Source organism: Paralichthys olivaceus, chromosome 4 (genome assembly GCF_024713975.1).
Source record: "Paralichthys olivaceus isolate ysfri-2021 chromosome 4, ASM2471397v2, whole genome shotgun sequence".
Lineage (NCBI taxonomy): Eukaryota > Metazoa > Chordata > Actinopteri > Pleuronectiformes > Paralichthyidae > Paralichthys > Paralichthys olivaceus.
Window position 1 is genome coordinate 6,207,338 of NC_091096.1, and position 16,717 is coordinate 6,224,054.

Below are 16,717 nucleotides of genomic sequence, written 5' to 3' on the forward strand. Positions count from 1 at the left end.
AGCACTTAGACTTAGAAACTGTCGGTGTAAAAATAGTCCCCTAAAATATCACTTCGCCCCCCCCCACACACACACACACACTCTCTCCCAAAGCGAAACCATAGAGACAAGACCTTAAACTAACCCTGAACTTAACCTAACATGTCGTCTCCTTGATATTTAATGTTTTCCGTTATGAGGACCTGATTTTTGTCCCCATGAGGACAAGTCACCAAAATGTGACTGTGTAGACAGATTTAAATCCCCAATGAGTTATGCCTGAACCACACAGACACACACACACACACACACACACACACACACACACACACACACACACACACACACACACACACACACCATCCTGCTCTCTCTGCATCAGTAAATCAAATGGAGCCTTGTTTTCTTAACAGTTCTGATACATTTTATTAAACCGTATTTACAATGTACAATCACTGAATTGTTCCATTTCAAGACACATTTAAAAGTGCTTTTTCAAAAGTGAAGTTTTGTTCGGTAATAAATAAGTTTCCATTTTTCTGACAACAACACAACAACAAACAACAGTGAGGCTGCAAATGTGCTCATCATCAACTCAAAATAAAGAGATAAAATACTGAGGTTTTACTGTAATACTCCCACAACACTCCCTTTTCTTCTTTTTTGAAAGCTCATATTGCAGCAACATAATTAAAATACGTTGAATGATTGAGTAAACAAATGAAACGAAATCCTGACCTGATGCAGTGTTTTTGTGTCCAGCCACAAAAAGGAAAATAAAATGAGTGGTCGTCTTTTCTTTCCTGTGTGTTTGGATGATTCTTCCATAACGACAATCTGCTGTCTTTAAAAGACAAGTTTAGCTTTTCAGTCTCACAACGAAGAATCCGACTGATTGAAAACAGATTGTCCTGCTGCTCCCAAAACAGTGCAGATTATGCACAGCATATCCCAAAGGATTTTTGTTCTGTTTTTATTTTATTTATTTTATCACAATATCATCAGAGTGGTGGAGGTGTGGACACAGGAAGTCAGCGGCTTATGGGAAGCTGTGGTAACGAGATGGATGGATGGGTCAAGTGGCCCGGAGCAGCGAGGACGGAGAAGGGATGAGCTACACAAACAAGAGGAGAGAGTTAGTGAGCATGTGTGAGCATGTCACTAATCACACAGGCAGAATCCATATGTTTTTAAAACTTCAGTATCACATTTATTTAGATTATCACATTTTATCACATAGTCAATTCAAGTCAAGGCACTATTTCTTTATTTATATCATTCAAAATGAGAAATTAAGCATTTTCCCTTAAGGGTTCCTCAGTGTGTTCAATACGTGACGTCAAAGTCTCACTTTAAAAGGGAAAAAGTGTAAAAATGTCTCATAAAACCCTAAATTTACACTGTAATGTCTGTCATTTACACTTCATACGTCACTCGGCATGAATCAGGGAGCGATAAAACAATTTTGGTTCCTAAAATGCAGGTTGAGAGACAGAAATTCTCAGTAACGGGAGCAACAACATAAAAACTGGGTATTTAGGAGGAAACGAGAAATAAATAAATAAATTTAAAATTTGGTCCAAACTGAGTTATTTACAGTGATACTCTGCAGAACCTACACCGTGATACTAACTACCCTGAGCAAAAGTACAAGTGATTGTTTCTACTGGACTGCAGCTGAAGAATATGACGAGTCTGACCAAATCTGTTTAACCTGAAGATTCGATGCTGCTCCATAATTATACTGAGACTGAAGCTTCCTACGAAATGACCCCCAGCTTAACCCAGCATATAAATCTTAAGTATGTAAAAGTATTTATTAAAATGAGCTCCACCTCTACAGCTGCAACATTAACGAGTTGTAAATATGAATTAATCAATGACTTTTTTGATTAATCAATAATATACAGGAGTATAATATACATTATTCTGGATAAGCAGTATTTATACTTTTGGCACAATATTTTGATTTACATACTTTTATAGTTTTACTTGAGCAAAAATCTTCACGAAATAGCTTTTACTTGTAACCATGTGGTATTTCTTTACATCTTTACCTGCACCTGTGAAATGTACGTAGGATATTTGACCATAATGATTTTATAGGTTGTTTTTAAAGCTGCAGTATTTTATTATGGTTAGATTTACTAAGTATTTTATTGATTGGCGACATGATTCACAAAACATTGGGCTATATTAACACTGTGCATGTTTTGTATATAAAATCTGAGTCTGTGAAGTAACTGAAGCTTTCACATAAATCTTGTGCAGTATTTCCCTCTGAAATGTGAAGGAGCAGAAGTAAATATCATCGGGAAAAAAAAAATGGAGTATCTCAAATTTCTACAAAAATAAATTCACGTCCAAAAATGTATGTGATGTAAAACTAATGCTTTAAATCTCTTTTTAAGTCATAGATTATCTTTGAAGCAGGAACATGAGGAGGGGACACTCACCGTCCAGATATCCGTGCAGAGCGAGTAGATGTGGTCGGTCCGGGCTGCTGAACGGCGAGTAGTGGATATCTTCTGGCAGTGATGGAGGCATCCTGGACAGCGGAGCGCTCTGAGAGAAACTGTTGAGGGGCGGCTGCTTTTTGTGTCGTGCACGGCAGTTCTGAAACCAAACCTGGGAGGTATCAAAAGATAATGTGAACAGTCAGTAACCAGGGTGGAAATACTCTGCAAAGACACTGTAGAAATCTAGATCGAGGCTTTTGACTCTTCTTCTAATCTCCCATTAGATTATTAAACAAACTGAGGAGCCACAGGACAAGTGTCTGTTGCTGGGTTACTGTTGATGACCAGCTCCAGGCACCAAGGAACTAACTGGTAAACTAAAATAAGTTGATAACTTGATTCGTCTATTGATAGAAAATTTCATCAGCGATGATTTTAATTACTTTTTACTTTTATTTTTATAATATAAAGATAAGATAATTCACCTGTCTGGTCTTTAAATAACGTTCAGGTAGATTCAGGGGGTCACATGTGGACTTTATTTTCTTTATTTTACGGGATCACTGAAGACGACTTCCACTTGTCGTGATAAATTCTGGAGGAACTTCTCTGGTTTATCGTGATTATTAAATTCAAAGAATTCCAACATGAGCACAAAATGGCAGTTTACAACTTTAATTGACTTTAAATTCAACTTTAATTACAACATTTACTACATTTATGCTACTATGAGAAACTCTACTCCAATGCTTTTCAGTTAATATTGTACTTATTTATCCGTGATATTCATTTCAAGACTTTAGTGACTTGTTATTTGCTGAACACAATATAATGATATGATATTCTAAATTAAGCAGAACATGATGTTGCTGCAAAAGTGAAGTAATTTATAGAAAATGTACCATAATGAGTACTTTACTTGAAGTATATTTTGATGTTTTCACTATTTAATTCTATTAATTATAATTAGAACTAATTCTACGAGGTGAAAGGTTTGAATTCTGCTCCACTGACAGAAAAAGATTCCAGTCCTGAACTTCAACACAACATTATATTCTGTATATTAATTATCTTTGTGGTTCCGTTTGACTCATTATCCCGTCAAACAAGGCAGAACAATCAAATTACAACCTCTTGTTACAAGTTGCACACGTCTACAAGCAGCTCAATCAAGTCTTTTTTCCAGGAGGGTGAAAAGACAATACCATCCTGCAATTGAGCTGAAACTGTTTCTTCTTTCCTGTTCCATGTTAATTGTCTCACTGCCCCGTTTCTTTGCTGCACGACACAATATAATCTCCTCATATTGTTTTATTGTGTGAGAATGTGTCTGACCTGTATGACTCGTCTGCTCAGTCCCGTCATTTCTGCCAGTTTCTGTAAAGTTTGGGCGTCGGGGTTGTTGTCCTGAGCGAACTGAGACTGCATCACCTGAGAGGAAACGTGTGAAACAACACATTCACGTACTGTACCAGGATGAGGAAGGTTACTATGTACTTCTATACTTCTATTCCAGTGTATGACGGTCAAATATTGTACTTTATACTATATGATGTGATATATTTTGACAACTTTAGCTACTTACATCCTTATAATAAATGATTGCCCATTAATAAATCAATTAGTTAGTAATCACTATATAATCAGCAACTGTTTTGGAAACTGATGTAATAATTCATGTATGTTTATAATAATAATAATGACTGGGAATATTTCAAATGTGACAATTTATTGCTTTTCCTCGTCTTATTTCCTCAGTTAATTTGAAGGTCAGAGCCCTGTTTAATTGTGATGGATAATTCTTTTCATTTTCTTATGTTTTAAAAAACAATCAAGATTAAGATTAATACAAAATACAAACAATCATCAGTTTCCGCCCCCTTTATAATAATATAATTAAAACTCAGCTACATCTGAACCAACAAGTTTTACACTCTACATTATCACTGAAAAGTAAAAAACCCAATATAACAAATCTAATATATATTATATTAGATAGGGGACATTTCTCTGCATTGAGAACTTACTTAAAATAGATTTTCCAGTTTGTATTTATTCATAATTAAGTGTGAGTCGAAGTAACGTGGAAGATTTCCCAGCGTGACATCAGAACTTTGACCTTGTTAAAGAGCAGAATGTACCTGCAGTTGTTCGGCAGTGAACGACGTCCGCGCTCTCTTGGCTGGTTTTGGTTGACCGTCCTGATCAGAGGGCAGTGCTCCCTCCAGAGTCAGTCCTGTGCCTGAAGACAATCACAACAAGGTTTCTCATGTCACTTCACTCGGAATATAAAAATTCAGTTAGCGCATTGTGAGGTTGCACAACACAACAGGCCGAGCTTGTTACAGTTCCACAAAGTCTGTGTCATTAAACTGTCCAAACAAGCCATGGTAACTTAATTTAAATGTTTTCCTGCCAAGAACCGCACAGTCCAAAGTATTTATACCATTATGGCCGACATGTTCCCTGCTGGAAACACAGCAGAGAGCTGAGTCTGACACTAGAGCTGTTTTTATCAGTGTGGAAAATACGGCAAGGAACAAGATTATAATCAATTTAGGATTCGTGTGGAACAGGATGGAACTCTGCATCATATATTACTCCATATATTTAATTTATACCTCTGGTTTATATTCCTTTTTTTTAATCATTATTATTGTTTTTGTTAGATCTCCCAAAACTTTCCTCTATCTTCAAGTTCAAGTGTAAAATGAACTTCCAGATGTTTGAGCGAGTCCATGGTTTAATCTCGTCTTGGATTTTCAAACCCTCAGATCTTTGTCTTAAATTCAAGAAGTGAACATATGTTTGTATTTCATACTGCAAGAAAGTAAATGGGGATTTCTACTTTTGATGTGATGGTGACGTTACATCACCTCAACAAAGAGCTGGGCTGAATTCTGAGAGACTCGATATGTGATGTTCTCAGACAGTGCGGAGCAAAGCAGGGGCATCACAACAGGTTAGGAGAAGCAAGCAATTGCCTGGGGCCCCGAGATGAGAGGGGCCCCTAGAAAACTGCTGATTACGTTATTTTTCTGAGAAGCCCCTTAAATTCTATGATCAGTAGAGGAGTCTGCAACAGAACCATCGTCAGAAACTCCTCAACATCTCTTAAACTTTTCTACTTGACTATTATCCCTGCACTTTGGTTCTAATCCTTTTAAAGGTCGGAATGATGTGGTTTGGTATCATGTGTTTCTTGAGGGGGCAGTTTGGTTCGATGTACGACCTTCCCACAGAGGAAACTTAAACTGCTCTCAGACGTGCACTGAACTCTGCTGAATGGGGCTGTATGTGAGAACCAAAATGTCTGAGTCAGTTGCCGTCAGTTCACCACAGTTGTTCATGCCAGGTGAGCCCACGTGAGAAACAGCAGGAAAATGTCAGGGAAGCTCAAAGCACGCCAGCTGATGACGTTCAACAATGTGACAGATAAAAAAGTGAAATAAAAAACATCGTACAAATGTCTCAGGATGAAAAAGAGGATTCATACACGTAGAAAACGAAGATGTCAAATTGGAAAGACTTTCACTGAAGTCCTGCCTCCTGCATGCTCCACACAGATGCCACCCCACGCTTGAATACTCAGGACCTGTTGTTCTGAACGCATCAGTCTCGGAAAATCTCCTGTTGCAATCTTCACATGTGAAAGACAAAGTCGGGATAATGTCTGGACCTCATCGTCCAGACATTATCCGGAGTTCATGTTTGAAAGTGGCTTTAGAGAGAGCGCTGTGGAGCACTGGCTGGTTCCTGATGTGTGTATGTAAACTGATATGTATAGAGGGGGCCAATAGGGGCCCTTACGACAAATTTTCCCCCAGGGTCCCTCAGGAAGTTAATCAGGCCATGAGACTTGTATATTTTTCCTGAGTGGATCATCAGAGATGCCTCTTGGATCGTGTCTGTTACCGTTTTCTGCAGCCCTGCGGAGGTTGTCCAGCATGATGTCGTAGTGGCTGCGGCAGAGCACCCTGCCCTCCACCAGGCCGAACTCCTCCCCGGTGGACAGCTGCCTCTTGCAGGAGAAACAGGCGAAACAGGCCAGGTGGTACACGCTGCCCCGGGCACGCCGCACCCAGTCGCTGGCGTACACCTGCCGGCCACACTGGGCGCACTTGGTGCCAAACCTACTGTGAGGAAGAAGGAAACGTCAGGTGAAGGTCGGCTGCAGGTCACCGAGCTCAGTTAAAAGTCCTGAGCAGGATCTTTTAAATACACACAGTTACACAAACACATCTGTCTGAACTAACACACACACTCTGACATTGGCATTGAGTTGTGTTTATTACTTGTGTGTTTATTTTGAACAGTTAATATTTGTTCCTGAACACATGCTGGTGTTTTAACTCTCAGGAGTCCTGAGCTGTTTTGGTCTTTTTAAATGTTTGTAACTTTGCCGTTATCCCACATTAAAACTGTTGACCTTTCATTCAGCACACTCATTGTGACCAGACAACTGATTTTCCACTTTAAATTAGAATATCAACGTATTATTTGGACATTCATATGATTGATCTCGCCGTAGTCGACTCCAGATGTTTGAAACCGTCATGTACCAGAATACTGTCGCTCCTGTTTTTCCCATCATGCTGTGAAAGTCACTCTCTCCTCATTAAACCCTCATCGTAGGAACAATTTCATACAATCTGTTCAGATCTGTGAGTTTCATTGACCCACACTGTACAGCACTAACTCTTACAGTTGAACAACGAGAAGTACACTATCATTGGGTATAAACTTACAGTTCACGCAGCCACCCCTGACAGATTGTTCTGAATTTTGATTCTCAATACTCTCTGATTCTCCTGATACATTACATTAACATTTCTACATGTTAGATATAACTGAGCATATTTTTATACTTTTCTTAACCTTTACAACTCATTTGCCTTTTTTAATGGTCACTGATAATATGTGTTAGTGTTGGCTCTGGTATAATGCAGAATACATGTGCAGTGTTTGGCATCAGTGTCTCTTCATCCATCGAGTGAACTAAATATTGAAATACAGCAGCAGTTGTTTACAGTTGTTTCATCTACACCCCGAGTGTTCCCCATGGGAGGTTAATTAAAGGAATAAAAATTACTTTTATATTAAAATGCTACAGATGATTTTATGTTATCTCACTTATAATCCTTTAATTCTTCCATTTACATAATAATAAGTAAACAAGGCTTCATTTTGTGAATGTTGAGAACCAGTGGTCAAAAACAGGTTTTAAAGACTTTACTTTAATTATTCTGGAGAAATTCTCTGGATTCAACTTACAGATGTTAGCGTTTATTTGTCTAATTACTCAATATAATAAAACATTCTTCACCCAGAAAACAGCACCGGAGACTGTATAATAAAACAACTAGATCTTCTTTAACTGTGGTCGCCAAACTATTTAGCTCATGATACCATTTCACAAGTTGCATGTGTCTACAAACTGTGATCAGCTCAACCAAAGACTGACTTCTTAAATAATAAAATATACTGTTACGTGCATTTTTACAAAAAAAAAAAAAGGACTGATCTTTTTCCAGTAAACTAATTATGGATTATGGATATATGAGTATTTAGCCTGGGAGGTGGGTTGCAGTCAGATGAGAGTTTAGAGAGATTTTTGTGAATAAATTAAAACTAAAAATGACAAGGTCCAATGGCAACATGGGTCATGAAATTAGCTGATGCAGTTGATATTGTACATTAGTACATTTGAATCAATTAAATTCATTGATCTGATCTGGCTCAGTTTTAAGATCATGGTTGTTTTATCACATTCTGCATGTAAAGAGCGTCACACTTGAGTTCAGAGTTGATGTTTGAGACTGAAACTCAATCAGCTGTAAAAACATCCAGAAAAAAAACCAAACGCTTATGTTCGATGATTTATCACCTGGATCCAAAAAATACAAATTATCTTTACAGGTCATCATTTTCCTTTCAGGTGAAACAGTCAAGTATTTTACAAATTAAAACTGGAGCTGGATTTAAAGATAAAGTCTGTTGTTTTCAGTTAAATAATCAGATATGATGGTTTTATAAAATGTACTTCTGTCTGGGTATTAAAAACATCAGGAGGATGTTAATCAAATATAAGTTAATAAAGGTTATTAAGATGAATTTGGGGGATTCAGTGGAACATTTTAAATAACAGATCATCAGTATTTTGAGATTTCCATAAAACATAAGTGGTTTGAATATTTTACAATAACGCTCAGGTCACATTATTGGTCTGTTTTTGTTTTCACCATAATTTCTTAGTTTTTTTTCTAATATTCTCCTCTGCAAACCCACTTTCAATCATCTAAATGTAGTGAAACTCATAACCACAGAGGATTTGTGCACGGACAATTTATAATTATACTGACGTGGCGACACAAAGTCATTGGAAAGAAACAACAGCTTTAAAACGAAATAAAAACAATGTTATCATTGAATTTATCAATTTAATGATGCTGGTCGAACTGAACGTTATCCATAAGACGGTGATTCATTTTTAATTCAAGAAAAATAAACACATTAATGTTAATTAGTGATGACGCATTTTTTTCCATAACTGTGCAAAGTGAGCTTCACGTTCATTAACCCTTTTTATTTGATGAAAACTCACTCAAACATCATCCTGCAGGTTTTAAACTTAAAGCGTTGAATGCTCAAAATCCTTAAAGAGCTGAAGGCTTCACAGAGACAAGCAGCCGCAGAATTTAAGCGCTGTTACCTGAAATAATCCAGTTTGCAGTAGATTTCCTTGTTTTTAACGTAGCAGCTGCTGTGTTGACGCAGAGACGCTCTGCACACTGAACACTCCAGACAGCCCAGGTGCCAGTTCAGGTTGTTGACCTGTGTGTGATGATGAACAGCACAACCATACAAATCATAACAAGAGCGAAAGAAGGAAGGAAAGAAATGAAGAAAGATTAAAAACACAATCATACGAATCAGATCCAACAAACAACACCGACAAGCACAAACTCTCATCCAGATGTTTCACAGAAAGAAATACATTGGAAATAAAGGCCTGAGATAAAATTGATAAAAGTAAAGAACCAAATTAAGAGAATTTAGACTTTGTGAGAATAAAAATCTCCTGAAGCTTCTTGTGTGTGATTCTTTCTTTCCTTCCTCACCTTCAGCAGGTACCGGTCGTGGATCTCCATGCCGCAGCTGGCGCACTGGTTCTTGGCGGCCGGAGGAGAGCAGAGGCAGGCGGCCTCCGACGGACTGGACTCCGCGGACTCCTTCTTCACCTCCGACTTAGACTGCGCCAGAAAAGACGAGTTTAGACTTCATTTCTTCATTTCTTTTTTTTTTTAGTTGAGTTACAGGGAAAAATATTCCTTGGAATGTTTTAGAAGATCCAGCCCCCAGGAAGCTCTAATTTTAATGTCTAGAAAATCTTAAACTCTATCTTTAGGGCCTATGTCTTCACTATGATGCTGTTTTAATTGTGCACAAACCCACGAATCTGCTCTGATAATTAAAACACTTTAAATGCAATTCAACACTACAAGCTTCGATGGTCGCAGGAGACTTTGTGAACTCTATCCTGCAAATCAAAATGAATCGAGTTTTGGTTTTCGCTCTCCACTAAATCCCTGCTGATAAACGTCTGATGGAACCTCCTGATCAAACCTCCCGATCCCTGGGAAAACTTCAGGAGCAGGACACGAGTGGAGGAATCGAGTAAACCTCACACACACTGAAAGACAAAGAAATTAAAAAAGGTTGCAAACCAAACTCGACCAGATGTTTGTGACTCACCATTTTCGGGTCTTGCGCGCTGCCTATTTGGAGAGAAGATGGAGCTTGCTCTGCGCATTACGCATCTCTGCCCCAACCCACACTATATCCGGTCCAAAACAACGAATAACAGTTTCTCCTGCATTTAAACCCTGGCAACAAAAGACATTTTTATGCAATTAGAAGGAGGGAAAAAAAAGAAAACCTATGTATGATCGATCATTCCTCTTGTGCGCAATGGGAGGCTGCGGTGTTCCCGTGCAATCAGACGCGTGTGAAAAGAAAGGATGGCACCATATCTGCAATTAGCGGCGGATTGAAACGCTTCGCTTGATAAGAGCACAGCCCAAGTGTCAATTTCATGTGTCAATCACAAAAAGGCAGCAGAGCCACCAAGCTAAGAGAAGAACCAGGCGGCACATCCTAATTTCAATAGCTGTAAAAATCGAAAATCGAAAAATCTCCAAAGTGAAGAGGCTCAATTGGAGATCGGTCTATTCATAACAGACAATACGCAGAAACTGCAGCTGATCTTGAGGCATAAAGGAGCTTGATTGTCTCTTTCTCCTGATGGACCCATTTAAACACTCGAGGCTCCCCTGTGTGATTACAGCTGCATTCATAAAGTGCCAAAAAATCTGCGTTTGGGTGGAAATCCTGCGCCCGTGTTGTCCTTCATTGGGTCCAAATTAACAGGAATGCAACATTATGTTAATCACCAGCTACGGTGTAAACATTGGAGACAGCGAAATAACAAGAGGTGGCCTGTGGGAATTAAAAAAAAAAACTTCATACATGGAGAAGCTCCCAGAAGCAGCGAGAACATCGTCCAGTAAAAGTTTTTCCAGAACATCACAAGCAAAATATCCAGATAATTCCCTGGGACATGGTTGTTTTTCTTGGTTCAACAGAAAGATACGTTCTCCTCCTTCTCTCTGTCTGCAAAATAATCCTCCTTCATTAACTTTCTGGAGCTGGGAATCAAACCAGTGGCACCAGCACCACCCTCCCAGTGCTGTTGGTCCGCTGTGCCTCCTTCTCCCCGCCTTGACTCAAAGTTTACACCCAGTTGAGTCAGACAGGATGTGATGCTGCTCACCGGGGTTTCACCTCCAGACACAAGAATATTCAGCATCAGACAGGATTCTGTCAAGTAAATGTGATAAAAGTGAAAACACCAGTTAACCTGGAAACTGTGTTTTAAATGAAGCAGCTGCAGCTCAGAGGTCAGAGTCACTGCTCATTACTCCAATGGAGTTTTTAAAGATAAGGCTTCAGTTAATTATCCATCACATATCATTTAGCTTCAAATATATTATTTGTTCTATCAACACATTTTACTTTGTGTCTAGTTTTGACAAATTTGAATTCAGATGTTTCCAGAAGGGAAAGTTAGATCCACATTTCCTCGACTTCATCTCAAAGCAACTCTCACAGCTTCAGTGGATAATGTTGAATTCTAGTTGTGTTTTTATACCAAAGATTGTGTGTTTTTTCCCCTTGCTACTTGTTATTAATGTCTCAAAGTTTCCTATAAGTTTCAGAATAATATGAAAATGAAGATGAAGATTTATTTAATGTGAATTAACAGAATGTATAGACTAAATATTAGAGCCTGACCAATATGACCGATATGTTTTTTGGGGGGATGATGCTGATTCTTAAGGTGTCTTCATCAAACCTTTAAGACAAATAAATATAATTACATTATCATAAATAACAACAGATTAAAATACAATTCAAATAGGCCTATAACCAAATATATAGAACTTGAATTTTTGTTCATAAAACTTAATCATATATATATATATTTCTGCATTGTTTATAATGGGATATAAACGTTTTTACATTGACACTAACAACAATATAATCAGTGATTTTTATTAACCAACCAATATATCAATGGGAATCAAAATGCTGTAAAATACATTTAATCATAATAATGAAAATGTAAAATAGGTTTTTTGTTCATTAGGTACCAGTAAAACCACTAAACCACTGTCACAATCTTAGAAATAAAAACAACGAAACTGATGAAGAGCAACAACAAAGTACTTTTACTCCAATTCCATTTAAATCAGACCGTACCACGAGACGGGGTCGAGCACGTTCACTAAGTTTCATAACCAATAGATACCCGACACTTATTCAGTGACCAGACCAAAAGTGAACTATTGCTACATACACACAAAACATAGTTCATGAGGAGCAGGGTTGTTCTGTGTTGACAGGAATCTTCCTTTGTGTCGTCCGTCTCAGCTTTGGACGTCTGTCTCTACAATTAACAAACCTCCTGCAGAGGAAACAAAATGACTTCAAGTGGAGGTTTCCATAAAATCAATGTCCCTGTAATACTTATTGATCACATAAAAAGCATTGGTAACAGCAGAATTGCATTGTCTCGGCCTCTTTGCATTGTGTGTGTAATGCACTTCGTCGGCTCTGTGCATTAGCTGTAATCACCAGATGGAGCGGGGGGTCAACTGGAAGTGGGCTGGTCAAGACGTTGGAAGACTTAAAGGAGGGAAGAGTGTTATTTTACCTCCATTATCGAGTGAACGCTTTCGACCACTTTGACCGTGTTTGCTTCAAGGTTTCGGTTTAGTTGTATCTGCAAAACCTTTTCAGAGTCAATCATATTCAGGGTCCTTATTGTCGTTAAAGCCTCACACTATAAAAAACATATCTAAATCTTATAAGTTTAGATTAAGAGTTTCCTAAAAGTTAAATGTACTTCAGATTTTATAATCCTCTTATTGATAAAAATGAAAAAATTGACCCGATGGGCATATTAACCGTAATCCTTGAACCTGGTTTCCTCAAAAACAGCCACACTCTGCTTACTTTCAACCCTTATCACCAGACAGTGTTTGCTCAATTCAAACTTCAGGTCCAACTTTATGTCAAAACATTCATTGATGAACAGTTTTTTCCACATTTACTATTTTCAAACAGCTGAGCAATCTCATGCAGAATGTGTATTATTGTAGAAAACTATTTCCAGGGTCAAAAATTAAAGTTGATAAAAAACAACCTTGCATGGTACAAAGGAAATACACAGCATTTTTTTGAATTTCAAATTGTGTATTATTAAAGAGGATTTTAATGTCCCCCAACCCCTGACAGAGGGTAATACATCGTTGTATTGTTTATATCAGAGCCACTTTATGACGTGTTTTGATGGAAGGACAGTCGCACAACTATGAAGTAAAAATACAAAACGACACAAGAGGAGATAAAGAGGTTAGATCTAAGAGGGGCCAAAAGCAAGAACACCAGCAAGAGATGCAACACCGTTATGAAGTGAGGGGGAAACTTACATATCTATGTCTAGCCAACTGTCACATAACATTATTTACAGTATTAAATATTCAGAGATGGCTACTTAGCATTTATTGTCCACACTAAATGAGCAAACAAATGAAAAGCTTATTCTTTCAAGAACAATTAGTTTTAAATCTAAACCTCAACACATTTATTTTTCATTGGAAAGTTTCTAACCTTGCTCAGACACCTCCCTCACAGAGCGTCCTCTTTGTAGATTCAGCAGCATCAAACCCACGGGGGCCTCAGGACAGAGGGGACACCTGAGGCTGGGTCACCTGTCAGATCCTGTCTCATTCTCTGAGGACGTGTGAAAGTCGACAGCACTGCAACCTCACACGTGAACCGTGAGCGACTGCTCGGCCCTGCAGCCCTTCCCTGACGCACGGCTGTCTGCAAGCCGAACAAACAATAAGCCACCAGCACACCGCCACAATAAAAACAAACTGTAGCACATGCTAAAGCTATTAGACGCATCCGATGAGCCCCAGTGGGCAGTTTGATGCCTGGTATGTCAACAATGTGTGACGTGCATCGTCCGCTTGCAGTGGAGGTGCAGACGGGTTCACAGGAGGGCAACATCTTATTTACAGTGCTAATGTTGGAAAACAACAGACAATAAGGTGGAGTCCTTCTCTCCTAACTGAATTACAATGCTTGTATAAAATGCGGTTTCCACTCATGAAGGTTAAAAGGTAAAGTCTTGTCCAATCAGTACAAATTCTTGGTTCTGATATATAAGCTAGTGATTTAGTTTTTTTGAAGGAATACTACATAAACCTCACCTGCAAGTAATGCATGAAACAGTTAATCACACTTTTACCATAATGTTGGTCTCTGTGACTAATTCATTCTACATATGTTCTGGGTTTAGCCGTTGATTCTCTTCTTCTGTACTTCATAGTTTTGAATGAGTTGAAGTGTTAATTTTTCACTTCTTCTTATCTTGAAATATCAAATTTGCTTATGAATAAAGACCCTCCTTCTTATTCTGGGTGATATGTTAAATTCTGATAAGACAACAAAGGAGTTTTGGTTTTTTGCTGTGGTCTTTTCATTGGTTTAAAGTGGGTGTGACTCATGAAGAAAAGGTCACATAATAAAATTCTCGGATCCAATCAGGAACCACAATCAGAGCAGTTTGGATTTTTTTCTGTTTTCGTTGCCAGGTGAATTCCATGATGATGCAGATTAGCTCAGTTCTTCAGTGTGAAATCCTCAATCGTTATTTTTACCCCCAAAACGTTATTGATGATTGGAGCAATATGCAAGATTTGGAACTTCTCCGATTTCAGAAGCTTTAACAATGACATAATCAGTGGTACAAAACATAATTTGTTTTTTTTCTGACACTGTCAATTCCAGTGTAATCTGTCCAAAACTCCAAGCAGTCACAGCTACACACAAAGAAAAAGAAGATTTGTCACCTAAAGCCAAACTTTGTTATACAGAGCTTTTTGAACTGTAATCCTATTACAACAGGCCAAAGAAACATAATTTACAACCAGGGGAGAAACATTCAAACAGCATAGAAAAACATTATTTTAATGAAACATGTTTCATGATTTTTGATTGGATTTACTCACCTATTTTTTCCCACTCTGTCATAGTGACACGTCAGTGCAAACACAGACATTTGTTTCTGTAGTTTGTTTTTTTGACAGCTATAAACTAAAAATTAAAAAGAATAGCTCCAGCTCAATAACCTATATTTCTGTGTTGCTTTTGCCTATAAGACAATCTTTATCTGTATCGTCCTCAACAACAGGTTTGTGACCATGTGATTACTACAAACTAGAAACAACAATGTTCTCTGTCGAGGTCGATTTCTTGCACTTCATGTTATTCTTCGCATTTTCAGATTTCTGTGAGGTGGAGACTAAATGTAATGAGCGTGATTCATACCTCTTTCTTTCAGTGGTTGCATGTTACGGAGAAACAGCACAAAGCCAAACAGCGATGACTGATTCTCTTCTTGGCATGTTGGCTGAAAGAAAATGTTTGCAGAAGGGTGGGGCCAACCCTTAACTTAACACCAAGGCCTTATCTTGTTTCTGTAGAACTTCTGCCCCTGTGTAGTCTGTGTGGACACTGTTAGATGTTTGAGATAAGATGGATTTGTTGTCGGTCTGTGTGAGAACGGGGCTCAATTGCATTGCTGAAAATAGTTTACCTGAACCAAGGGTGAGGGTACCGAGCTTATGTGGAAACCCTGAGAAATGATCTTGGCTAAATTCAACAAGAACAAAATATATACAGCATAATATTATAGACAAGTTGGTGTTAAAGTTACACAAACAATTGGTTAGTTAAAAGTAACAGGGCTTAAACTACCAAAACAGTAAAACGCTATGAACTAGGTTAGCTGATTAAACCGATAAAGTAATATAAGGTGTCAAATCATGTCAAACACTACCAAAGAGGAATTTGGGCGGCTGAGCATTGAAATAAATCAAATTACTAAATAAAAAAGCGTCTGTAGTAGTTTGAAGACAAAAATGACTATTTAAAATCACAGCCAGTCTATCAATCCTGAGAATGTTCTTCAGAAGGTATATGGTGTTGATGAAGGGATCTCTTCTGACTCGATGTGCAGTAACATCTGCCCAAAGAAAAGGTTTGAGAATCACAGCGCAAACACACTTTGGATAGAAGTGTCCAGCAAATGTTTATTTAAATCCTTTGTGATGTGTGCATGAAAATATAATATTTCACAGCTGGGTAACGGCTGCGAATGTTAGGAAGCAAATGAATAACAAAGAAAAAGTGAGTCGGGTTCCCCCGGCCAGTGAGTGTTTGCCAATGGGAGCTTGTTGCAGAATCGGTTTGTTGTTTGAAAAGTCACCATCCAGCAGCGTCCAGCGTCCAACAGGCTGCATGTTCCTGAGATCAAACCCATCTAGATTACAGTCCTGCAGCCAAGCTTTCAACAAACAAAGGAAATGGCACATTACACCATCCCTCGCTCTGAAAAGTTGTGTAGGAGAGAAAAAAAAAAACCCCTCTCAGTTATTTCACAAATACAAGTTTATTTGAAGTGCGGACAAAGAAAAATGAAGGGCTTTTTTTCAGGGCTTGCACTCCATATGACAGCAATTTGGGGGTATTGTGTATTTTGGCCCAAGCGTGTGGTCTATGATAGATGACAGGAGAGAAAATCACGAACCGCTGGCTCGAGCACAGACATGCAAATTGCTTTCAGCTGATTGCCGTATTCTGCT

The 16,717-nt window shown here is 38.3% G+C and overlaps 1 protein-coding gene across 3 annotated transcripts; it reads right to left on the bottom strand.

The window, feature by feature from the left end:
- Positions 1–386: 386 nt before the first annotated feature.
- LOC109637045 (LIM/homeobox protein Lhx6-like) lies at positions 387–11,167 on the bottom strand. 3 transcript variants are annotated; one of them, XM_069523617.1, is made up of 9 exons: positions 10,968–11,167; positions 10,194–10,324; positions 9,560–9,691; positions 9,151–9,272; positions 6,354–6,571; positions 4,580–4,680; positions 3,774–3,869; positions 2,436–2,607; positions 387–1,093 (listed from the first exon to the last, which is right to left on the bottom strand). In XM_069523617.1, the coding sequence occupies exons 2-9, from the start codon at positions 10,194–10,196 to the stop codon at positions 1,011–1,013; spliced, it is 927 nt and encodes a 308-aa protein (XP_069379718.1). In that variant the 5' UTR covers positions 10,197–10,324; positions 10,968–11,167; the 3' UTR covers positions 387–1,010. The 3 variants fall into 3 exon arrangements, with proteins under 3 accessions (XP_069379718.1, XP_069379717.1, XP_019954714.1); XM_069523616.1 differs by having other exon boundaries at positions 6,354–6,574; XM_020099155.2 differs by having other exon boundaries at positions 6,354–6,574; positions 10,194–11,167.
- Between the last annotated feature and the right edge of the window lie 5,550 nt (positions 11,168–16,717).